The 24,969-nt window shown below is 48.6% G+C and overlaps 1 protein-coding gene and 1 long non-coding RNA gene across 7 annotated transcripts in view; one reads left to right on the forward strand and one right to left on the reverse strand.

Annotated features, from left to right (window-relative positions):
- The window catches only part of LOC140605296 (uncharacterized), a 169,868-nt gene extending 146,319 nt beyond the window's left edge, over positions 1-23,549 (forward strand). The window contains exons 1-5 of one of the 3 annotated variants that reach the window (XR_012007993.1): positions 320-544; positions 5,647-5,703; positions 6,066-9,295; positions 22,779-22,834; positions 23,388-23,549. This is a non-coding gene — a long non-coding RNA (uncharacterized lncRNA). Of the gene's footprint in view, positions 1-319; positions 545-5,646; positions 5,704-6,065; positions 9,296-22,778; positions 22,835-23,387 lie in introns of those variants that run through there. The other 2 variants (XR_012007992.1, XR_012007994.1) reach the window with 2 other exon arrangements.
- On the reverse strand, positions 189-24,315 carry TCAF2 (TRPM8 channel associated factor 2). Of its 4 annotated transcripts, none has more exons than XM_072777547.1 (8): positions 24,219-24,315; positions 21,361-22,006; positions 9,055-10,046; positions 8,662-8,759; positions 7,436-7,649; positions 6,878-7,117; positions 5,641-5,978; positions 189-2,978 (listed from the first exon to the last, which is right to left on the reverse strand). In XM_072777547.1, the coding sequence occupies exons 2-8, from the start codon at positions 21,981-21,983 to the stop codon at positions 2,730-2,732; spliced, it is 2,754 nt and encodes a 917-aa protein (XP_072633648.1). In that variant the 5' UTR covers positions 21,984-22,006; positions 24,219-24,315; the 3' UTR covers positions 189-2,729. The 4 variants fall into 4 exon arrangements, with proteins under 4 accessions (XP_072633648.1, XP_072633651.1, XP_072633649.1 ...); XM_072777550.1 differs by lacking the exon at positions 24,219-24,315 and adding an exon at positions 22,626-24,155 and having other exon boundaries at positions 21,361-22,522; XM_072777551.1 differs by lacking the exon at positions 189-2,978 and adding an exon at positions 4,964-5,527.
- Positions 24,316-24,969: the final 654 nt, after the last annotated feature.

Below are 24,969 nucleotides of genomic sequence, written 5' to 3' on the forward strand. Positions count from 1 at the left end.
CGATTGCAGTAGACCCAGGAAGCATATATAGTATGTTGGCTCTGAGGGTGGGCTTGGGGGTCCAGCTTCCAGGGTTGGAAATGTGGCCTCACCACTTACCTTTGTATCTCTGCTTCCTTCTCTGCCAAGCAGAGACAGCATTAGTACTTATTCTGTGGCTTTGTTGTAAGCATCAATAAATAAAAGCATTTATAACAGTTCCTGGCAAACAGCATTTATTGATGATTCACCATGGCTCCATTAACATCCTTGTGAGCATTAAATATACTCTGGAATATGGAATACCCTGAGATTCTCACAGTTACAAGTAATTGTGAACTTAGAATTGTAAGAAGGGAAGGCTCCAGTTTCCCCTACAGAGTGTTGAGGAAGAGTCAGGTTTTGTCTTTGTCTCTATGGCAACCTCTTAAACCCAGTAGTAACCACCTGTGCTCTCCTCCTTAACATCATGGTTAAGAATACCAGTTCTGAAGTTGAATTTCCTGGGTTCAAATCCTTTCCCTACCGATAGGCTAATCATTTGCGGAGACAACCAGAAAATCAGGTACTAATGCCTTCTGGGAGGTTAACTTTGATATTTAACAAAAATTCAGTAGTTAACATGAGGCAAATCAGAAGTTTGATGAGCTTCTCTTTTCTAGGTGAATTTCTGTTTTAATTATAAATCCTTCAAGGATGATTTTTTTTTCATTGCTGGGAGTTCCACTCAAGCCCTGGGGGTTCAACTTTTCCTCTTATTAGCTTGGTGACTTCAGAAGTTATTTAATATCCCTAAATATCTGTCTTGTCTTCTCAACTCTGATGTGGGGATAATAACAGTACCTACTTCAAAGGTCTGTTGTGAGGGTTCCATGAGATGACTCAGAAAACAGCCCACACAATGCCTGGGACACACTGACTGCTCATTGTGTGCTACGTGTCATTACTGTTCTTTCTTTTCACAAATGTTTATTGAGCCCCTTTCAAGTGAAAAGCACCTGGCAAACGATAAGATTAAAATAGAAGGAAATTATCCTAGAATCAGGAGGAAGAGGATGGGATCCAGAAGAAGACTTCCACCGGTCAGTTGTTCTTCTGAGGAGCCACTCTACTCTCAACACAGCTCATGGAATGATATTCAAAACAGCAAAAATATGGTTCAAAATCAAGCTAGAGAAAAATGGCCACACCTCATTCATTAATCCTGGAGACAAAGCTTCAGTGAGAACTCCACGTAGCCAAAGGGTTGGGATGGGTTGGAATGGATTATGAGAAAGCTCAGGGAGGTTGTGTTATGGGTTAATTGCTCTGCTGCGCCTGCTATAATCCTGCTCCCAGGTGGAGCCTGTCATGCACGTGGACTTCTCAGCATGGCTGCTGTTAACACCAGACAGTGCCTTGATTCTGTAGTGACCAGAAGGGTCTGTCGCCTGCTTTGTGCTAAGAACAAACAGGCTGGTGGACTTGGTAGCGTTTGCTACTGTGACATTTACTTTTGGTTGAAACAAAAAGTACTAGAACGTGCAACTAACCAAGAAGACCAAGTGGCTCTATGTCATCCAGTTTGAGTTTATACCATCTCTCTCTCTCTTTTTAAAGATTTTATTTATTTGAGAGGGAGAGCAAGCAGGGAGAGAAGCAGAGAAGAACAGGAGACTCTGTCTGAATGCAGAGCCTGATGGCAGCTTGATTTCATGACGCTGAGACCATGACCCAAGCTGAAACCAAGAGTCAGATGCTTAACTGATGGAGCCACCCAGGTGCCCCTTATATCATCTGTTTTGAGTTTACACCATTCTTCGGGTTGTGTCATACCCAAGAATCCTTGCAGCGGTGGGAGAAAGGACATGAGACAGAACAGGATCTCAGTACGGATCATTAGTACCGTGTCCGGAACAACACTGATATGCATTAAATACTCTTACACGGACAAGGACTGCATGCCCATCTCAAGGTGGCCAATTCTGAGGTGGGATTCGGTTTTCAGGGTGTCCACACAAGACTGGACACACAGGCCACCATGAGCCCTGGCCAAAGCTAAAGCCCTTGCATGTGTATGCGTGTCGCAGTGGATGAACACTTCACTGCCATCAAACGGCAGACTTTTATCCCCATGTCATGGATGAGAATACAGAAGTACAGAGACCTTAAGAGATTTTCCATAAAGCCAAAGCCGCTCAGGGCTCTCTATACCAGCCTGTCTCTTTTGCTGTTAGAGAACTTCCCAAAGCATAAAAAAATTAGTAGCCGTGTTCAAGTTCAGCAGGGATGAGATTATTACGGAAACTCATGGTCTTTAGAACTGTTGGTCAAGGCGCTCCTGGGTGGCTCAGGTGGTTAAGCATCTGCCTTCAGCTCAGGTCATGATCTCGGGGTCCTGGGATCGAGCCCTGCGTCGTCAGACTCCCTGCTCAGCAGAGTCTCCTTCTCCGTCTCCCTCTGCCCTTCCCCCTGTTTGTGCTTGCTCTCTTGTGTGTGCTCTCTCCCTCCTTCAAATAAATAAATAAAATCTTTAAAAAAAGAAAAGAAAGAACTGTTGGTCAAAAGTAGAAGCCAAGAGCCCGTAGGATCTTAAGATGCACAGACGTTAAGATCCTCTGCTGGAGAATTAGATGGTGAAACAAGTAGGTGACAGTGACAGTATAAACAGGGGAGCAGCAACGAGGGCATTTTCCTGAGAAAGTTGGTGTCATTTTGTGTTGTGACCATAACTGCTCTCCCTCCGCCACCTTGCTACACTTCGTCTACTCCTAGTGATGCATGTCCACCCGCATGGGGTTTCCCTGCCACTCAGGCAGATAGGCCAGACTATTCGCCACGTCCTTCTGGACAGGCCAGCCCCAGGCCTCAAAGAATGGAGCCAGATTCTTCTGCACCTTTTCAGAGAACTTCTTCACCCAGAGATTCATCTTGCCAGCCTTGTCTTTGGGGATGCCAGAGAGCATCTGGTACTCTGCAAAGAGCTCGGTGAAGGGCTCCCACCCAAAGGCCTCCTGCAGCTGAGAACAGAAAGAAGAGACAGGATGAGGAGCCAATTTGTCATAGTACCTGCAACATGCCTGTTCAAAGTATATCTCAGTCACAGTGATTCCTTCCCCTTGATCTTTCATGAACTTCCCTCCTGTGATTTGCCTTTGTTTCCCCATCCTACCCCTGCACATAAATACAATCCTGTTGGTGCATTCCGCCTCTTGGCCACTGAACCGACAGCCCCCGAATTTAGTAGGGGACCTCACAGGGAAGCTAATATCTGAAAAGACGTAAATACTCAGTAAATGACAGTTATTATCATTATCTCTAATTTATAAGTTATATCCCCAGATCCTAAGTGTTTTCCTAGGTATCAGATGGGTCTGAGCCCAACCGAGGTGGGAAACCCTCGTGTCTTTCATGATTGGTCTCTGGGATCCTAAAGGCTGGGGACTTCCAACACTTCCCAGGCATAGTAAAGCCCCTGTTCTTATACAGCCATCTCAGATCGGTAACTGTCGTCAAGGCTACTATTTTGCTCTGTGGAACACTCGCTTTGGGGCAAAACAAGAAAGATGCAGGCACATCACCAGGGGCTCAAAAGGACAGTGACTTAGGTTCTCACAGGGGTGGCCCACCGGAAAGCCACGGGCAGGAGGCCCTTGTTCGCTAATAGAGATGTGGAACGCGCGAGGATCCTGGGGTGTCCTAGGAGGAGAATTCTGACTCCAAGGACAGATGACATCCTGAAGTCAAGGCCTCCCTCTGATTCACTGCCTTGGGCTCTGACAGTCCTCCTGCACGTCACTATTAGTACATCAACACATTAAACTCTTCTTACACACATGACATTAAATATCTACCGTGTGCCAGGTATGGTGCACACTGATATTTGATCACAAAAGTGATGAAGAGCTCCTGTTCTCCCAGAGGTCGCGGGTCAGTGGGAGAGACAGATGTGTAAATAAATTACCAAAAAAGGAAATAATGTCAGGAGCAGAGGGCAATAGAGTTGAATTTTGACAGGTGAGAGAGGCAACGGGTTAAAATGTTCAAGCACGTTTCGGCCACGGGAAGGAAACATGGGGGTTGGTGGGTAGGAAGCTGAGGCGGAAGATGTGTTCGGGGGCAGGAGGGAAGCAGTAGAGGCTAACTAGGGAGGCCAACTAGGGAGGCCGAGAAACGGGAGCTGGAGCTGGTGCAAGCCTGTCATGCGGGGCCTTCTGCACCCTGCCAAGTGGCTTCGACTTTACTCTGTATGTGGAGGAGACCACTTGAAGAGTGAGATTTTGAGGTTATTTGGGAAGTAAACTGGAGGATGGACTGTGGGGGTGGAGGCAAGAGGCTGGAACAACATAGGAGGCTCTTGCCAAGACAGAGAAAGGTAGGGAGCACCTGCAAGGTGACAGGGGGAGGGGGCAGGTGGAGGAGTCCGAAGGTGTCTGCCCATCCCAAGACCAAGGACTCCAAGGTGATGGGTCTCTCCATAGCTTCTGCAAAATGATCTTCAGGGCTCCCTGGTGAGTGGGTGGGTGGGGAGGGCACATGTATGGCTCTCGCTGACACTTTGGTGGCAAACGGCATTTCTAGTGTGTTTCCCTGTAGGCTCTCAGAGTGGCTGCACGACACAGGCCTGAGGCGGTGCACAGTCATCTCGTGGACTCGAGCTGTCTGCGTTCACTCATAGAAAACACGGGGAAGAAAACAACTTGAGGGGGTGTGGCAGTGCCAAAGCCGGAGACTTGTCATTACCTCCCTACTTTAGGCTCTGGGTCCATTATTTAAACGAGCGATACGGGACAGGCTGCTGAAATTCTGGAACCTGGCACTTGCCTCTGGGAGAAGTGGGCGACACCACTCTCCTGCAGGGCTGTGGTGGACCGCACATGGGGTCCGATCTGGGGACAACTCGGAGACATTAATGCTCAGTGCAGGTCAGGGGAGGGACAGGGCTTTGTGTGCCTTTCACAGGAAGCCCACCTGCTTCAGGACTTTGGGGTTCTCCCATTGGCTTGGTTGGTTATTCACTTATTCTTTTTTTTTTTTTTTAAGTGTATTTTATTATTCATGAGAGATACAGAGAGAGAGAGAAGCAGAGACACAGGCAGAGGGAGAAGCAGGCTCCATGGAAGGAGCCCAATGCAGGACTCGATCCTGAGACCCCAGGACAATGCCCTGGGCCGAAGGCAGGTGCTAAACCGCTGAGCCACCCAGGGATCCCCCTCACTTATTCATTCAGTTTCAAGTGGGTAACTGAAGTCAGACCTTGACAACAATGAGCTCCTAAAAAAGCCTCTTGTAACACAGTTGTCCCAGAGACACACCACTGTTACAATGAGGGGCTGAAGGGATGCAACACTCACTTGATGCCCTGAACGAAGGTGAGAAGCAACAAAGCACAACAAAACAGCTCCCCCTTCTGGAGCACTTATCTGGTGACCATGGTCAAAACTGGTGAGTGGAGGCGCTGGGCTCCAACCTCAAGAATGACTAACTCAGAACTTCTGCTCGTGACCAGTAGACCAGTAGGCTGTATTTTCTCTACTTGTTTTCCAGAATACTTTTCATTTCCTCTTACCTAATGTCACAAAGGATAGGAGGCCAGTGGGACAAGTGTCAGTATCCTCATCTTAGAGAAACCCCACCATGCAGTCTGGTCCCCCATGCCCTTCCTGACTTTCTGCTCCATACCTGTAGGTATGTTTCCAGAGCCGTCCACACATTCCAGTCACACAGAGGGGCTCCCTTGCCCAGGTATGTTCGGATTCTCTTCTCTCGTTCTGGAGGGCACAGGGCAGGGTGGGCCCGAGCCCTGGGGATGCCCAGGACCGTCTCATGCACGTAGACAGACCAGAGGTTGCAGGTGGCCTCAGTGGTGTGGGGCGGGAACTCCCACTTTTCTTGCTGCTGGTTGTGACCCAGCTCATGGATGGGTCCCCACAGACCCGTGCTCCTCATGCCTGCCTCATTGAGGAGCTCTTGCACTGACTCCAGGTGGCACATGATGGGGTATCCGGAGTGCATCCAGCCTGATGATGCAGAAGGAAGAGATGAGGCAATGGTGGGGTCGGTGGGGCGGGGGGACACAAACCATCCCCCTTCATTCCTCTCTGCAGGGTAACTTTTCCTTACCATCCTGGCTGCCCCCAGGAATACCAGAATGTCCATGCTGATTGGAAAGCAGATGGCTACTTGGTCAGAAACTGAACAGTCCCCAGCCCCTTTCCCAGCCTTTCACGCCAGGGTTATGCCCTCTTCCCTCTCCGGCCCTGAAGAAGACGAATACACTTTACACAGCTGTTCTCGCTACAGTTCAGTGCTTTATTTTGTGCATTTCCTATCGTGTGAGTCTGCAGCACTACGTCCCATGTCTGGATTTGGGATCCTTGGGGTCAGAGCCGTGTCAGTTCTTCCGCCGTGTAAGCCACCCACTGTACAGATTTATACTCTTTAGCAGAGATGATCTTCTCCTTTTATAAGAGAAGAAAAGTGAGGTCTAAAGGAATGTTCTCTATGTCAGAAACACGTTTCCTTCTTTTTCTTTCACGGAAACCTCTCAATACTTACCATAAACTTCTTTCCCTACTCCTTCCTTCCATTGCCAACTCTGACTTACGTTTGAAAAAATATTTCTGTTTTAACATCTCCTTGAAACAATGAAGAGGAGGCTCATTGCTGTCTGTAAACTCCTGGTAGTGATTTTTTCCCCCTGAGATTGTTCTGCTATCCTGTGAAATCTCACTTTGTAGATGTAAAGGACTCACCTTTTCACATGGGAACATCTTTGCATCCCCGTCAAGGTCTATGTCTATTATGTCTTTTTTCTTTTACCGGTAAGATTATGCCTTTTACATATGGGACATTAAATAAGACAAAATAATGAATAAGTGGTGTCCACTGACTGGGAGCACACCCCTGGAGCACCCACCGGCTGAGATCTGCACGTCAGCAACAATCCTCTCGGGACGGCAGAAAGGAAAAGGCCGGGCTGCTAGCCGGGCTACAGCACACATCATCTCATCCCAGAGGCGGAGTGCAGGCTCGGGGTTCTCCAGGGCTTGCAGGTTTGCAGTTGGCACCGTCAAGATGATATTGTCCGTTGCCAGCTCTCCCCAGGGAGCCAGGCTCCCCTGGATACAGTTCTTCCACTCCTCTAGAGAGGTTTTACCTGGGAATAAATATCATGAGCCTGTTATCCATTTCCCCAACTTACCCTGAACTCCAGGAGGAGGACAATGAAATAATGAACTAGTTACATGTCATCTACATGCTATGAAGTGAAGGACAGGCCTCCAGACCTTCCCCTTGGTTCTGCCCAGGTGTCTCCATGGACATGGTATGCCATAGCTCCCACCTCCACTATATCTTGAACGGTTCTGCTTTCTGTCGCCAATCCTTACCCCCATCCCCCTTTAGCAAGCAGTCCATAACAATGGTGGCATCCTCAGCACCCCTTCTTCAGACCCTTAGCATTCAGTCCACTCACCCAGCTTGTAGTAGGGGGCAGGCACAGCCCTCTTGACAGTGATAGATATGGGGCCCAGTTGGCTGCCCTTTGGCACAATGACATAGAGAAGGCCACCCCAGAGGCAGGAGATGGATTGTACGGTCCTGTCCATACAGCACTGGTGAGTCACCACAGGGGCTCGAGACAGCTTGCTGGCATTGGTCAAGTTATCGGTGTGGCAGCCAATCTGTACCTGGGGAGGTGATTCCACCATGTGTAGGAGGAATTAGGTCCCTGTGGTGTGGTGTGGTGTGTGTGTGTGTATGGGGGGGGGGTGCTATGTGTGTGCTGAGTGAATGGCAGGTCTTAGAAAAACACCAGCTTCCCCCTTCTATGAGCTATGCATGGAAACTTAAGGAATTTTTGTACTTCAAAAGTCATAGGGACTGAAGGGGATGTAAAACCATTCTCCTAGGGATTTAAACAACTCAACAGTGGGTTGTCACCAGATAGACCAGGGAAGATAACCCTGAGACAGAAACTGACTAGGGCCCCACAGTGCCTCTGTACCACGTGGAATACAGGCTCTCATGTCAGGGCGATGCCCATGTGGTGACTCCAAAGCCAGGATGAGCCACAGGGGATCGTGGCCCACCCTTTGTTTACAGACAGGAGGCCACCCATCCAGAGGCAGCGGGATCTGGCCTGAGCCAGGAGGATTGATTCTCACTTCTCCCTTTGTCAAGGGCTCTCCTTCTGGGTCAGATGGGTTGAAAGCTGTTTTGTCTGGAGTCCTGGGGTTACTTTTCTTAAGTTTAATGTAAGCAAAAGACCCCCTGTAACAGGAAGTGACCCTCAGAGCTGAGGCAGGACAATTTTAATTCTGTCTGTAGGGCCTATATTTGTGACTAGATGAAGCACACCCTCTGGGTGCCTAGGTAATGACGTATAATGCAGAAAGGCCGTGTGCTGTTGGTGAAGCAGGTGTGGTCCTGAGGATGTGACGGGTGCTGGCCCCCCTCACATCCCCGTGGGGAGGTAAAATTACTATACATGGACATCCAGGGGCTTGGGTTTGAATACCTGAAATTAGCTCTGGCACCAGGTCACTCCTTTAGGTTCCCTGAAATTGAGCTGCTTCATCTATGAAATCTGTGAAATGGGCAGAGCAGTCCCTTCCTGGCCTCCCAGCAGCCCTGCTGTGAGCTGAGGACAAGGTGTGGCTTTGCGGATTGGGGTGTCAGCAGTGGGCGTTCTGGCCTTACCTTCAGGCCAGCACAGGCTGCGGCTTCCGACAGCGAGACTTCTGCACTTTTTCCATGTGGCAGGTAGAGGCCGGTGCTCACCCAGGAATCACAGCTGCCTGCCAAGAGCCAGAGGACAGGCTGAGTTCTTCCCCCACCTGGTTCTGCTGCACCTGGAGCCTCGCCACCCCTCCCGGAAACGCAACCCCTCCCCTGCCTACCTCAACTCATCCATGCTTCCCGTTCGCACGCATCCCTCCCAAGCGGGACCCCAACCCCATCTTCCCCAAAGCACACGAGAGACAGTGAAGCTGCCCCACCTGAGCTTCAGCACCTGCAGTGTCCTGCGATCCCGGGAACCCCCCCCCGCTTCCCCCAGGGTTTGATGCTCGGGGTGCGCTCCTCGCTCTCTACCTGGGTTGCTCCCATCAATCTCCACGGTGATGGGGTGTTCTGAGGGGTGCGGACTGGAGCTGCAGGTCCAGGTCCCAAGCTCCTGCACCAGCTGGGAGCAGTCGGTCCCGGCACGTGCCAGCTCGGTGGCCAAGGAGAGCACCGCCGCCTCGAAGGAGTCGCTAGCCACGGGGCGCTGGGGGCTCACGGCCGGGAGGCCCGACAGACGCAGCATCTTCCTCAGCAGTCGGTGCAAGGATAGGTAAGCAGGGACCCCCTCTGCAGGGATCTGCAGGAAGGCTGCGCCATCTGCTCCCAGCCTCGCCAGCCAGAGCTTTCCCAAGTCCCCAGCCCCGTGGTTCAGCGCAGCCTGGAATTCAGACAGCGCCTTGCGCAAGTGGTAGCCCCGCATCTCGGGGGTCGGGGCAGGGAACCGGCCTGCCTGGAGAGTCTGAGCCAGGATGCTCAGGCCAAAGCCGTTGAGGATGATGTTACCGGGGAAACCGGCCAAAGCGGAGCGGCCCGGGTTCTGGGAGGCCCACCACCAGGCCTGGCCCCCGATCAGCAGGCCCCCACCCTCGGCCACGAACTCCCGCAGCTGCCGGGCCTCCCGGTCGCTGTAGGCCGTGCAGCAGTACACGCGCAAGCCCCGAGTCAGGTGGGGCTGCAGGCTGCACTCCAGGCCATGCTCCGACAGCAGGGCACACAGGTGTTCCAGACCCGTGTTCACCCCACACTTGCCCGGCTGGCCTCTGGCCAGCCAGCGCACAGCATTGAGCAGGAAGCGCCCCAGCTTGGGAGCACAGAGCATGCCCTCGTGGGCAGCCAGGACCACCCGGCCCTGGCCGTAGCGGGCGCCTGCCAGGAAGCAGCCCAGCGAGGCGTCTAACCCCAGAGGGAAGGCGAGGGCGCCGTGCACCAGCAGCTGCGAGGGGACTCCCCCCGTCTTGATGTCCAGCTCTGAGATCCCTTCCAGGAGCTGCTGCTGATCTTGCCTGAGAACCTCCCCACACCTGGCAAGTGACAGGGGGACAGAGGGGCGACAGTCAGGCGGAGAAGCACTTAGACAAACTCACAAGGTAGACAAACTCACAATCTGGGCAGGGGTGCAAAGATGACCTCGTTCATGCCAATCCCCTCGTTCTCCCTAATAACTGCTAGGATTTGAGTAGGTAATGCCGTTTACTTTCTCGAGTCTAAGGCATTTTTCTTTACCTTTTAACAACCAACTGATGGTATATCATTGTTTACTTGGGAGTGTTTGCTCTTAGTGACATATAAGATAACGGTGCTGCTTATAACTGATGTGGTCCTAGATTTGATGACACATGGGGCACCTGGGTGGCTCAGTGGTTGAGCATCTGCCTTTTGGTTCGGGTTGTGATCCCGGGATCCTGGGATGGAGCCCTGCAGGGAGCCTGCTTCTCCCTCTCCCTATGTCTCTGCCTCTCTCACGAATAAGTAAATAAAATCTTAAAAAAACAAAACAAAACAAAACAAAAACGCTTTGATGAGATACTGAGGAGTGTGGTAGTGGCCTTATGTGCACATCTTCAAGTCCATCTTCTCCAAGTAAACACTTCCAGGAATTCTTCCCATGTTAGTCAAATGAGTGTTGAATATTCTGACTTGACTTTCATGTCTTTTAAAGTAATTAAACATATAAATAGGTTAGAAAAAAGTAGTCCATTCCTAGAGAAAGTGATCCTACTCCTACATTTCTCAGAGCTAATTTTCTGGGGAAAAAAAGCTGTGGAAACATCAAATTCCTAGCTCTGAGCTAGAAACACAAGTAAATTGTTAGTACTACACTTAAAGATTTATGCAAACATGCCCTCTTTTAAAATTATCACTTAAATCTGATGAAATTATTTTCCACTTTTTATTGAGAAATGGTCTAAATGTAATAAATTCAGACAAAGTCTGTACTTCAAGATTTTTTTAAAAACCAATTTGTATACTCTAAATGTCAAACAATGGGGGATTGGTTAAATAAGTTATGGTTAACTGTATATGGTTTACCATGTGGTAATTAAAATAATTATTAAATAATATTGGAAAATGCTTAATGGAAAAAAATTAAAAATCAGATTCCAAGAAACTGTGCCCTAAATAAGCCAACTTTCATAAACCACCAAAAACAAAAACACAAAACAAAACAAAAAAAGACAAATAGAAAACATCAAACCAGTCATAGAAGCAGAATCTAAGGCATATTTATCAAAATGTCTTCAATGACCATCTTGGCTAGTGGGATTATAGATAATTTTAATTACCTTTATAAAACTTTATTGTCTCATTCTAAAAATCAAACGTTAAAAAGAATTTGTTCAAGTAGCAAAACATTACTGAAAAAAGTACCTCTTGTACAATTTCTCCCAATTTCTCTTCAGCATAAGGGAGAAACAAATAAAAAACTGGCATTAATCATACCATGGCTTGTTATTTACTGGTTAATAACAGCAAGTAGATCCATGCGAATTAACGTGGACAGATGTCCAGAACATTCTGCTGAGCAAAAAAAAATTTCTAAAATAGCAGAACTTGGTGATGCCGATGACATAAGACAAAAAAAAAAACAAAGTTAATATATGTCAACGTAAATGTCAAGAAAGTCAGGGTAAAACCACAATAAACTTTTTTGGGTTGTGGATAGTGAGACAGGGCTGGTTTTGAAAGAGATGGTCAAAGCGGCTTTAGCCTCATTAGTATTTTTTTTTTCAAATAAGGAAAATGTAAGAAATTTTATTTTCTCAGGTAATTAAAAATCACAAATTAAACTTAAAATGTTAAAGTAACTGCTTGAAAAATAGGAATGAAATGTATAATCTACAAATGTGTTGGGGAATTTAAGGAATAGAGAAAACTTAAGAAAGGATGTAGACAGAAAGCATAAAAACAAAATAAGAAGGCAAGAGTAAGAGATACACTGAAGTTATCACTATATATGCATGGGTTAAATTTCTATATGAAAAGACAGAGGCTCTTAGATTGGGCTAAGAACATCTAGGTATCAGCTGCTTGTAAAAGACAGACTTGAAACGGATCCAGAAGGGCTGCAAGTGAGGAAATCTAGATAGCAACAAAGCTATATCTGGAAAACACTGCAAAAAGAAATCAGAAGTGCTAGTATTAATTAGAGATGCAACTGAATTCAAAGAGGAAAGAATTAAAATACACAAAGATGAATATTTTTCCATGGGTAAAAGTTACACTTAACCAAAGATACAATTTTCATCAGTTTTTAGGATCTTAAAAACAGCACTGAAAGCAAAAACTGCTGCAAAGCAAATTAAAATTTGATGACTTCCTAATCACGTTTGGGATGGTAATGGCTCTCTCAGCATCCAGTGAGTCGGTAACATTAAGAGAAAAAAAAAAAAGAGAATAGAAATGATTCAAGCGGAATAAAAACACACTTGATTAGAACCAGACCACAATAGGGCAATAGTCTTCCAAACTCTGAGGACAACAGAAAGCCCAGAATGCCATATTCCACCAATCTGTGACATAAATATACAGAAAGAAACAGACTTTCTCAAACATGATACATTAAATAAAAATACCATTTTTTGGCTTACACACATGCACAGATGAGCAAATTAGATGATCTGCATCAAGCTTCTCAGAGTGGTAGTAGCTACCTTAGTTCAGAGGCTTGGGATAGAAGACAACCTGCCATTCTCTTCTACATATTTCTGTTGTATATTTTCACAGTAACCTTGAATTCCTTTAGAAATATTTTTGTAAGAAGATGGGATATTTCTCAAAAGAAAAAAGAAGGAAGGAGGAGCAAGCATAGTAGATGGGACATGAGGCAATTCTCAACAGATTGACAATGTTAGACGGGCAATATGAATGATCTCAGATGATCTATTTACCAATATTTAAAATCTTGTATACTATCTAGTTACAATATTGAAGTCTGAAAAATATTGAAAGTAGCTATTACTTAATGAGGCTTAATATATGCTAGGCATCTACACATCTGGATTCTCTCTTTAAATCATGATAAACCTGAAATATATTATTGTTGCTTTATAAATGAGGCTTAAAAAAGTTAGGCAGCTGCTCCATGGTTCTTAGCTAATAACTGGTGGGAACGGGAAGCAAATCCAGGGTGGTTTGCCCCTACAGCCAGTGTTGTCCACACAGCAGAAACTCTCCTTTAATTATTGAGTCCTTGGATTAAGCCCATAGGTGAGTATATGGCAATCAACATGTACAGTTTGTGCAAAAGAGGCTTTAAATAGATGTGAAGGTTGGGGCGCCTGGGTGACTCAGTTGAGCATCTGGCTCTTGATTTGGGCTCAGGTCATGGTCTCAGGGTCCTGGGATTGAGTCCTGCATCGGGCTCCACACTTCACAGCGAGTCTTGAGATTTTCTCTCTCTCTCTGCCCACCCCCATCCAAATAAATAAATAAATAAATAAATAAATAAATAAATAAATAAATAAATAAATATTTAGATAAATAAACAGATGTGAAGGTGCAAATAATACAGCATTTATAGAAAAGGAAATGCAATGTGTCCCTTCAGAGAGGACAGTGCAGGAGACACTGAAGAAGAAGGGAAATGAGAGGTGGTGGTGTTCAGAGGGACCTCAGACTGATGCAGGAAAGACTTTAGGGCTCAAAACCCAAGGCCAAGAAAGAATTCTTGAAATGTCTTTGGTGCAAGAAGATGGTTTTATTAAAGCATGGTGATAGTGGTGCCTGGGTGGTTCAGTCGATTAAGCATCAGCCTTCAACCCAGGTCCTGATCTCAGGGTCGTGACCTCAGGGTCCTGGGATCAAGTCCTCAGGCTCTCTGCTCAGCCGGGAGTATGCATCTCCCTCTTCCCCTCTCCACTTGTGCTCTCTTGCTCTCTGTCTCAAATAAATAAAATCTTGAAAAAAAAAAAAAAAGCACTGGGACAGGACTTGTGGGCAGAAACAGCTGGAAAGGGGTTGTGAGGAGCAACTGATTATATACTTGGAGTTGGGTGAGATCAGGAAAAGGGAGGTTTTCCAAAGAACTTTCATATGCGAAGGAGGACCTCCAAGATACTGGAGGCCTTGCCATTGTCCAGTTAAGGTTGGTTTTCCCTCTAGTTAAGCATTGACATTAAAATAGTCAGGCATTTCCTTCTGGAAGTTAGGTTATGGATAAGAATGCTTCCTTCTTGTAAATCACTAAGACATTTGTAAACTGAGGGCGACTCCTGTCTTTGCTGGACTGTGATCTCTATTAGGGAAGCATTTGTTTTTCCCTTTAGGGCAGCCAGGGGGGCCTGAGGAATGCCACACACATCCCACCTGGGAGTGGGAATGGGGGGAGGGGGCAGGACTATCCCCAGCAAGGACAGCAGCAGACCCAGGTGATCTTTGCCTTCAAGTGCATGCTGTAAACCTCAGGAAACAAGAAAGTGAAAGTAGAAGTATATCAACCTCCATATTACCTGGGAAGGTGGATGAATGCGGGATGCGTGTATACACACTTGCTGGGGATAGCCCTTCCACTCTTTGGGGACCTGAGGCTAGGCCTACTCCCCCGAACCAGGGGTGGACGCAAGGGCGTCACCTTCATGTGAGCAGTTCCTAATACATTCTACACCTTACAGGTCTAGAGCTGTTGTGTATTGAGCTGTTGTTCTGGGAGTAATGTTTTCCCTAGACTCCACTGTGTCTTGGCTTAAAAGCAGTGAGTGCCTTTGGATCTGACCTTGCATATGAAAGCAAGGGCAGTGCCCTCCTGGGTACATAACCACAGGTGTGGGTCAGCTCTTGCCCTTGGGGACAGGACATTGAGAGTTATCTTCTGTTGGGTTTTTAGACACCGCCCCTCTCCTTGGCAGACAGAGTATTTCCTGCCTCCAGCAGGAATCTGAAGTTAGCAAACCTGCTGGGTCAGTCCAGGAGCTTTGCACCAAGATTTGCTGGCAGGGAAGTTCCCTAAAAACCTCTAAGGTGATGCCAGGTGAAGGAGGACTGAATCCGAGCCGACGTCTTAAGTATAATTTGAGGAAATGTTTCCTATTGTTTAAGATTTTATAAAAAGGCAGAGAAGTAATATAAAATTTTCTCAGGTTATAATTATAGACAATTTGGAAATTACAGAAATGTTTAAAGATGAAAACAGTCATCACCTATCAACTTATCCCTAGAGATACACTATTAAAACTTTGTTTTATTTTCTTCTAGTATTTTATTTTCTACTTACGTACATACACTTGCCTTAACAAATTTGGCATATCATTTTAATCTAATTTTATATCTTAATTTTATTTTATTTTGAGTATTTTCTTATTCTTTAAGTAATAAGTCTTTAAGGAGCTGAAGAGTAAGATATACCATAATAATGGAAGCAATGTTCCATTTATTTAACACTTAGAATTTTCCCAGTGTTTTACTTAATAGTGAAAATACCATTAAAAGTGTTTGCTACTAAGTATCTACCTCACGGCCCAATTTCTCCTGTCCAATCCTTCCATCTCCCCTTCCCCCATAGGCATTGATTTGGAGAGTCCCTCCTAGTAAACTTCCTGTACACTGTGTTGGTTCCTGAGCTGGGTTCCTGGGGAACCCAATTCTGGGGAATTAAATGTTTAGCAGAAATTACATTTGCACTTCTCCTTTGACTCACCAATCTTATTTGCAGTGATATGGTAAAAATATGAAGAAATGCACATAGGAATTTATTGCAGGATAGATGTAATAGTAAGAATACTGGAAAAAGGGGCACCTGGGTAGCTCAGCGGGTGAGCATCTGCCTTTGGCTCAGGGTGTGATCCCGGAGTCCTGGGATCCAGTCCCACATCGGGCTCCCTGCATGGAGCCTGCTTCTCCCTCTGCCTGTGTCTCTGCCTCTCTCTCTCTCTCTCTGTGTCTCATAAGTAAAAAAAAAAAAATCTTTAAAAAAGAAAAAGAATACTGGAAAAAGATTTTAAATACTAGAAACTCAAATGTCTGTCAGTAAAAAACCAACTGGATAAATTATGCGGCACACATACATTTCAATGTAATAAAATATATAGTGAATATCTATAGGCTACTATGGAGCCATCTCCAGAAAATAATATTAAGTAAAAAAAGTAAGGTGGAGAAAAATAAGTGTGGTATACTATCACCTTTTTTCAAGTGTGTGTGTGTGTGTGTGTGTTCATGTATCAACCAAGAGTGGAGTAAAGATAGTTTTTTTTTTTTTAAAGGGAGAGAAGAAAATTATGTTAAGGGAATAGGGATAAAATATTGGCTTAATATTTTACTGTAGACCCACACAGCTATGTTACATAACTATACAATAATATTTTTTACAATAATATTAATTCACAAATGCAACTCCCAAAAAGCAGGGTAAAATATCTAAATGAATCTCATGTGTGTCCACTTAGTGGTATAACCACAAAGAGGAGAGCTAGTCTAAGTGTCTTTAAAGAATAGTAATTTGACTTTATATACCTAATAAAATATATCATAGGGATGAACGGAGCTGAAAATCATCTTTAACTGTGCTGGTAGTACCGTTATTTAGCAACCGTTATGTATGTATTGTGGCATCAAGCCAATGAATCATTAAGTTACTTTTTTCAGAGCTCACATTTTTTCATCAAGGGGTAAAAAGGAAACAGATGTAAGATTGTTCAATTAAATAAAACCCTGTAGCCCTGAAGTTGAATTTGAAGCATCAGTATGAGCTCTTGATGTATGTATCTTTTAAAAATACTTATTTCTTAGTTCAGCCCACTCAAAAGGCCTGGAAACAATGATCAGCCCAGGAGCAGTGAGCACCCAACAGACTTTGTTTCCTAAACACCATTTCCCACTCAAAGAAGTAAGGGTTCCTTGGAGAAATGGCTGCTCTTAGGTAGGGGGCAGGAACGTGTTGAACATGAGACGGAAACAAGGAAGTCCATGAAGGTTGGGTCAGAAATTTCAGGAGTTCCAGGGGTGCCTGGTGACCCAGTTGGTAAAGCGTCTGCCTTCAGCTCAGGTCATGATTTCAGGATCCTGGGATCAAGCTCCGCATCCAGCTCCCTGCTTCTTGGGAAGTCTGCTTCTCCCTCTGTCGCCTCTCCTCCCCTGCTCATGCCCATTCTCTCTCTCTCTCTCTCTCAAATAAATAAAAAAATCTTCAAAAAAAAAAAATTTCAGGAGCCTTTTTGTGAATAGGCTCATAATGGCCAAACCTAAGATGAAACACATTTATTATGTGTTTCAATCCATGAGTTCACAATGGAGGCCTTTGGAAGATTCTAGGGATCCACTCAAACCAGTGCTCGGAAAACCGGTTAAAAAGGGGAAGAGAAGCAGAATCCAGCACTTGTCCTGCCTTCCCTACACAGACTGGACCACAGGAAAATAGTGCAGGAAGCAAATAGTGAAGGAAGGGAAGTTCATTTTTATAGAAATATTCTAAATATTAAATAAAAGAAATGCTAGAACTTTAAACCTATCATTTTATAACCACTAATGAATTAATGAATCTAGGGTTAGGCAATGATTATTAATGACTGCTAATGTCACCATGAGAGAAACAGACGTTAGGTTCCGTCCTGTGGACACACAACATGGTACCACTCTAAAGTGGTCAGGCCAAAAATTCAAACATAAATCTCATCAAGCCTCTTAAATCGGGGTGTGTGTAGGGGACTTTGTTAACAGGTCAGGTAATAGACATTTTAAGCTTGTGGGCCACCTGGTCTCTGCTGATACTCCTCAACTCTGCCCCTGGTAGCTCCAAAGCAGCCATAGACAACATGTAGGTACACAGACGGGTGTAGCTGTGTTCCGATGAAACTATTTTTTTTTGAGATTTTATTTATATATTCATGAGAGACACAGAGGCAGAGACACAGACAGAGGGAGAAGCAGACTCCACGCAGGGAGCCCAATGCGGGACTCGATCCCAGGACCCCGGGATCATGCCCTGAGCTGAAGGCAGATGCTCAACTGCTAAGCTACGCAGGCGTCCCTCGGATGAAACTATTTACAAAAATGGGCTGGCCCACTGGCCAGTTTGCCAATCCCAGCCATAGAATCTAGATCTAACTTCCAGTGTGCAGAAAATACAGGGAACAAAGGAATATATTAAATGACACCATAGGGATGTAATCAGCAAAATTCTGATTGCAGGAAACTGCTCAAGACAAAGTACCTACTTCCTCCAACAAAAAATAGAACAAAGCAAGAGATAAGAAGAGTTGGTGAGGCAACTCATATGAGATATAAAAGTCAGAACCATCAGTCAAAATATTTGGGCTTTAATAAATACCAAGTTCAACAAACTTTGAACAAAAAAAGATAATCATGGAAATACATGATAACATTAAGGAATTATTAACAATTTTAGATGTGACAACGGTATCCTGTGGTTATGTTTTCAAAAATGTTTATAACTTTAGACATACATATTGAAATCTGATACGATGTCTGTGATTTACTTCTGAGTAATCTGGGGTGAAATGGGGGGTGGGGCTATCAGTAAAACTGATTTTTTAAAAAAGATTTTATTTATCTACTCATGAGTGACACAGAAAGAGAGGCAAATACATAGGCAGAGGGAGAAGCAAGCTGCCAATGAGGAGCCTGACGAGGAACTCGATCCTAGGACCTTGGGATCACGACCTGAGCCAAAGGCGGATGCTCAACCACTGAGCCACCCAGGTGCTCCAGTGAAACTGACTTTGTTCTTATGAAGGTCTCTACTTTTGCATGTTTGAAATTTTCTGTAACTGAAAGTCAAAAGGAACACAAAATATAACTTTGGTTCATCAGCAGAGATGAAAAATGTATGTGTAGACAAAGAAAAATAGCTATAATAAGATGGACCAGAGCCTTTGGCACAATTAAGAGGAGTCAGGCTCATGGGGTTTGTCCCTGAGAATTAGAAGCAAAAATGGGCTGGAGTGGATCAGATCCACCCTGATGTTTCTGTGTAACCTGTCACCTCCCACCCCCTCCCAACCCTGTCACAGGGAAGGAGGGCCAAGCGCACCCTGGCTTGGGGCTGACGGCCCGGGGCACTGCCAGCTGCTCATCACCACGCGTATGCTCTTCTTTCTATCAGCATCTTGATTTCTTCAGAGTTGCCAGTGCTCTTTTAAAAACGTCCCGCCCCGACACCCTCTGGCAGCAGAGCTGGCCAACTGAGCTAGTTTGGGCCACTGACATGTAATAGGAAGTCTAATGGTCAGGGCTTCCAGAAAATATTTTATTTTCTGAATCAAAAGGAACGTACGCCGCAGCGGGTGTGGATATCCCAGCTTCTCCTGGCCCGGGTGTAGGTGTAGCGCCTGAAGTGGGAGGGGCAACCTCGTACCCATAAAGGTAAAGGTGATTATGCCATGAAGGCAGGGGCAGGGGTGCAGGCGGAGCAGAGAGAGACAGAGAATGAATGAGCCCGTCATTGCCACAGGCCTAGCTATCTGGACTTCACGTTACACAAGATTAACTCCTGCACAGTCAATCCATTGTGGTGAGGCCTCCGTCACATGTGGCCAAAGTTGGTCACCGATCTCACCTGTGATGTGATCCCAAACCCCAAGTGTCCAGAATGAAATGCCCCGTCTCCTCTGAGCTGCCTTCTCAGCTCCTTAAGTGGCAACACCAGTCTTGAAGGCATCCAGACCCAAAGTCCTCACGCCTTTTTGCCCTCTTACTCCATGTTCACCCATCGGGTCCCGAATGTCACCTTCAGCTCCGCTGCTATCACCCTGAGCCACCTGCCCCTCTTGGGTGGGCTGTTTCAGGAGCCTCCCGATGGGTCTCCTGCCTCCACCCTTGCCTCCTGCAGCCTGTTCTCCATCGAAGGGTTCCTTTCGAAATAGAAGTACCTCTTGTCACTCCTCTGACCCACATCCTCTCCCTTACACCAGCCCTCATTCACTCAGCTCCGGGCACACCAGCTTCCTTGATGTTCCTGCAACGAAGCAGGTGGGCTTCGGCTTCAGGCCTCCTCCTTTCCTCCCTGCGAGTTCTCTTTTCACAGATGTTGGTAAGGCTCATTCCCTAAATTCTTTGAGATCTCTTAGGGGTCCCCAGACCAGACCAGAGAGGCCTTCTGAGCCGGCCACTTGCTTGCTGGCACTCACACCCACTCGCCACCGCGCTTCTCCAGCCTGCTGGGCTTTTCAGAGAACTGCCCTTCCCTGGCTTCTGGTGGGGACACCCAAGGGGGGCAGAGGTAGAGGCCCGAGGCCAGGCAGGCAGAGGGAAGGAGCCAGGCTCTTTGTCTCTCTCTTCAGCCTGTGTTGCTGACAATTGGAGCATCTCCTCTGAGACCCCAGGTCCCATGGACAGCCCCCACATCTGGGGTCCCAGGTCCTGCTAGACAGGCCTCACATGGCTCCAGCGTCCACCAGGTGACTCGGCACCTGGGCTCCAGGGACACCCTGTCAGTCCAGCTGTTACTAAGCCTTTGGCTACCGTGCTGTCTCTTGTAGAGGTTTTCAGCTCTGTTTAGTCAATTCCTTGTATTAAGTGTCTCTGTTTGAAACACCACCTAGTTCTGATGACCCTAAGTACCCTCCCCTCCCTTCCCTGTCACTCTGTCCACTTGTCATGCTTTACTTTCCTCGTAGCGCATATCAGCACCCGCTAGAGTTTCTATCGATTCGTTTCCTCAGTTGCCTAACTCTGCACTGGAATATAAATGAGCAGGAGGGAAGGCTAGGTCCGCTGGATGGGGCCTGGCACCCGGCCTGGCACCCGGCAGTGCTCCCACAACAGCGTTCTTTCATCTGTTTGAGAGACACTGATACGCGCTCTCGCCACCCCAGGTGCTAGACACGGGAAACAGAGAGGTGAGTGAGATCAGCTCTTCTCTTTGGCCACAGGACGGAGTAGCAGCGAGAACCCAGCCCCCCTCGGGCCTCGGTGTGTTTTCATCATCCTGTGTTTGGCTTCTGGTGGTTCCAAAATAGAGTGGAGAATCACGTGTATTAAAATGGAAGCTCGGGGGTGCCTGCATGGCTTAGCTGGTTGAGTGTTCAATTTTTTCTTTAAACGATTTTATTTATTTATTTTTGAGAGAGCAAGCATGAGTAGAGGGAAGGGCAGAAGGAGAGGGAGAGAGAGAATCCCAAGCCGACTCTACGCTGAACTCTCAGACTCCGAGACTGAGAGTCAGATGCTCAACCGACTGAGCCACCCAGGGGCCCCTGAGCATCCAACACTTGATCTCAGCTCAGGTCTTGATCTCAGGGTCATGAGTTGAAACCCTGCTTTGGGCTCCATGTTGGGGACAGAGCCTACTTTAAAAAAAATAAAAAAAGGAAGCTCACTGAAGAGGGAGATTGAAACTATCATTAATATGTGTCAGACTCCCTGTGGGGAAATACCACTCACCCGACCTGGAGTGGGATCTTGGGTATCTTCTTAGAAACCTTGAACCGGCCTTTGTCCCCATAGATGTCGGTGAAGTACACTCCAGCCACACTTGTCACCTGGTTCCCAGGGAACCTGGACAGCACGTTGTCACGACCATGCTGACTGGCCCAATACCAGGCCTGGCCCCCGATGAGCAAGCCACCTCCATGTTTCACAAACTGGATCAGCTCTGCAGTCATCTTATCATTGTAGGCATTGATGCAGTAAACCCCCAGGGGGGGCCCCAGGTCTGACTGAACTTGTGCCTGAACTCCACAGGCCTGCAGGATAGTTACTAATGATTCCAGGGAGGGGTGCACTCCAGTGGGAGCCCCAGGTGAGGCACAGAGCCAACCCACTGCATTACGAAGAAATGGAGCCAAGCCAGCATCCATCAGGTAGCCCTCATGGGACACCACCACCAGGCGGCCTAAGCCATAGGAGGAGGCAGCAATGAGGACCTGTCCCTTGTCATTCACCATCACTGGGAAGGCGGCTTCTCCAATAAGAAGCAGTTCACATGGGACGGGGTCTTTGGGGACATTCCAGCTGGTCACTCCATCCATGAGGGCCTCGAAAGCCCGGGTGGGAGTTGTCACCATGGTTCAACTAGCTGCTGCAGATGCTGCAGAGAAAACCAAAGACTCAACTTGGCTTAGAACTGATGAAGGATTGAGCGAAAAACACAACAAATGCATTCACACAAAAGCCATTTACTGGGATCCCCACTGTGGGCCAATCCCTGGGAATACAGCAAGGAACATAGCAGACAAGGGCCCCACTTTCATGAATCTGCTATTTCAGAAGGGGAAGGACAATAACGGGTACATAAACGGATACGGGAAATGCAACAATTAATAACTTCGGAAGATAAACCAGTGATGGGTTATCAGGCAACTGGAGAATCTAGATCGCATGTTAGGAAAGGACTAGATGAAGGAGTGACTGTGGAGCTGGAACTGACATTTCCACCGAGATCTGAAATGCTTCAGGAGGAGAGGACACCAGCCCAAAGCAGCACCTGGCGGGGTGGCCGGAGGGCGCCGGGTGGGGCAGAGCAGGACCTGAGTGGCCCAGGGAGGGGCCTGGTGTGCAGGGGAGAACTGGTGTGCAGAAGTTGCCTTGGTATTGCACTGCATCTCTGTGGACAAAAAGGTCAGGTGACCTTCCAGAAACTGCATTTTGGGGGATACTTCTGACTAAATGAATTGAAATGCCTCCCAATTTATCATGTCAGCCCTCACCTGTAGGTGGGTAGCATTCTGTGGTTTCCAGAGGTCTTTTAAAATTCAGGGTGCCTAAAATTGAGCTGATTATTTCCTTGAAGCAGCTCCTCTTGGATAAATTACTTAAGCCTCAGTTTCCCCATTCCTAAAAAGAGACTCATATACCCCCAGGAGGATTGTTTTTGATGAAGAGAATGCATATGAAAACCCCCTGTTGTGAGCACACGGTGAGTACTGAGGAAACACGAGGGTCTGTCCCTATGCTGACCTTTCTGGCTCCCCCAAGTGACAAAGGCCATACTCCGGGTGCCCTGTCCACTCCCCTCGGCCCACCTCCAACTTCAGGAGCCACCAGGCAGGAATCTCCTGAGCGCTGGAATGCCTTGTCACTTGGGCAGGTGCACAGGGGCAGCTTTGAAGTGGTGGTTAGCTGACACTGGGGGGGGGGGGATGTCGGGGACACACGGCCAGGTGTGATGGTCCCCAGGTGCGTTCTGGAGTTCCTCATCACAGCTCCAAGCTGCAGCTGGCCACAGGGTAAACAGCTCAGCCCTATGCCCTTCCCTTCCCCTCCCTCCTTCCTGGTCTCTCCCTTCCCACATCCTCGCTCTGGCATTCTGGGCTCACATCCCAAACAACCTGACTCAGGTTCTTATAGCAGGCTGTACTTTGGGGGAAGAAATGAACCTAAGACACCAAAGCTCTCCTCTCCCTTTGCCTCTCTCCTGTTTCCTTAGCCAGCCAGCTGCCTCCCTCACTTTGTTCATCTTGCGTCACCAGGTCCCTCGAACATCACCTGTACTGGCACCTAGACTACACGGATCTGGCTTTAGTCTCAGGACGGATTCTCACCCACAGTCTTCCTCAAGCCATCCTATCCGCTCCTCTTTGTAATAAAAACTCTCCAATTTCATCCAGTCCCCAAAAGGTAAAAGCTGGGAGCCTTGCCTTGGATTTGAAAGCCACCCAGGTCTGGCCTCCCCCCCCCCGCCGTTTTGCAGACTTTTTTTTCCTGCTACATTCTCTACAAACCTGCAGCAGGTGCGGCACCCCTGAACATGCCCTGTATTTCCTGTACAAAGTCCAGCTCCTTTCCACCCCCCAACTTCCCTTCCCGTCTGACCGCCTGTTTCTCAGTAATGCTCCCAGGACAGTGAATTCCCAAGAGATCCAACACGCACGCGCAGTGTCACGGGGCGTGTGGGCGACCTCAGGTTTCGGCTGTAGGAGGGGGAAAGCAGCGACAGAGGTCAGGAAGCCCAAGCACCTCTAAGACAGCGGCCTCCACTGCCCCGGGACCCGCGGCGGCCGGGCAAGCCGACCCCGCCGCAGCAGATGCCCGAGGTCCTGCTCCCCCGGAGGGGTGCGCCGCACGGGCACGCACACACCCGCGCACACGGCTCCCTCAGGTTCCCGACCCCCAAGTCGGTGTGTTTTGAGACAAAAAGCAAACAGCAGCAGTCCAGCTAAACGAAACGAAACTTGGGACCTGAGAAGAGAGGAACAGGCCGGCCCAGGGCACGTTCTCGGGAGCTTCTGGCCCCCGGGGCGCACCAGTGTCCCCGGCTCGGTCCCGCCCCAACCCCAGGGCCCTCGGACCGGCGGACTCACGAGCAGCAGGCGGATGTGCAGCGCTGGCTCGGGCGCGGGGGGCTCCGGCAGTGCGCGGCGGGCGGCCGGGGCGGGGCGCGGAGGGCGCGGAGGGCGCGGAGGGCGCGGAGGGCGCGGCCCCGCGGGCTCAGGGTGCGCGGGGGGCGGGGGCGCTGCCGGGGCTGGCGGGGCGCAGCGGACCGCCTGGGGCCGGGTAGGCGGGGTGCGCGGGGGGCGGGGGCGCTGCCGGGGCTCACGGGGCGCAGGGGACCGCCTGGGGACCGGATAGGCGGGGTGCGCGGCTGAGGGGCGGGGCCAGGCGCGGTGGGGGCGGGGCGAGGGGCGGGGCTGGCGGGCGCAGCGGACCGCCTGGGGCCAGGAGGCTGGGGGCGTGGCCGGCTGAGGGGCGGGGCCAGCCGTGGTGGGGGCGGGGCGAGGGGCGGGGCGCAGCGGACCGCCTGGGGACCGGATAGGCTGGGTGCACGGCTGAGGGGCGGGGCCAGGCGCGGTGGGGGCGGGGCGAGGGGCGGGGCGCAGGGGACCGCCTGGGGACCGGATAGGCTGGGTGCGCGGCTGAGGGGCGGGGCCAGGCGCGGTGGGGCGGGGCGAGGGGCGGGGCGCAGCGGACCGCCTGGGGACCGGATAGGCTGGGTGCGCGGCTGAGGGGCGGGGCCAGGCGCGGTGGGGCGGGGCGAGGGGCGGGGCGAGGGGCGGGGCCACGCCCCCGTTGTCGCCCGCGCGCGGCGCCTGGGCTGGGTGCTCTCGGGGGCCT

Source organism: Canis lupus, chromosome 15, assembly GCF_048164855.1.
Source record: "Canis lupus baileyi chromosome 15, mCanLup2.hap1, whole genome shotgun sequence".
Taxonomy (NCBI): Eukaryota; Metazoa; Chordata; class Mammalia; order Carnivora; family Canidae; genus Canis; species Canis lupus.

What these genes read in the sequence shown, in the direction of transcription:
- TCAF2 (XM_072777547.1), bottom strand. Translation starts at nt 21,983, where the DNA reads ATGGTGACAACTCCCACCCGGGCTTTCGAGGCCCTCATGGATGGAGTG. An exon ending in GATTGATGGGAGCAACCCAG is followed by an intron (nt 8,760 to 9,054) that starts GTAGAGAGCGAG and finishes GGCTCTTGGCAG; the next exon opens with GCAGCTGTGATTCCTGGGTG. An exon ending in TGCCCCCTACTACAAGCTGG is followed by an intron (nt 7,118 to 7,435) that starts GTGAGTGGACTG and finishes ATTTATTCCCAG; the next exon opens with GTAAAACCTCTCTAGAGGAG.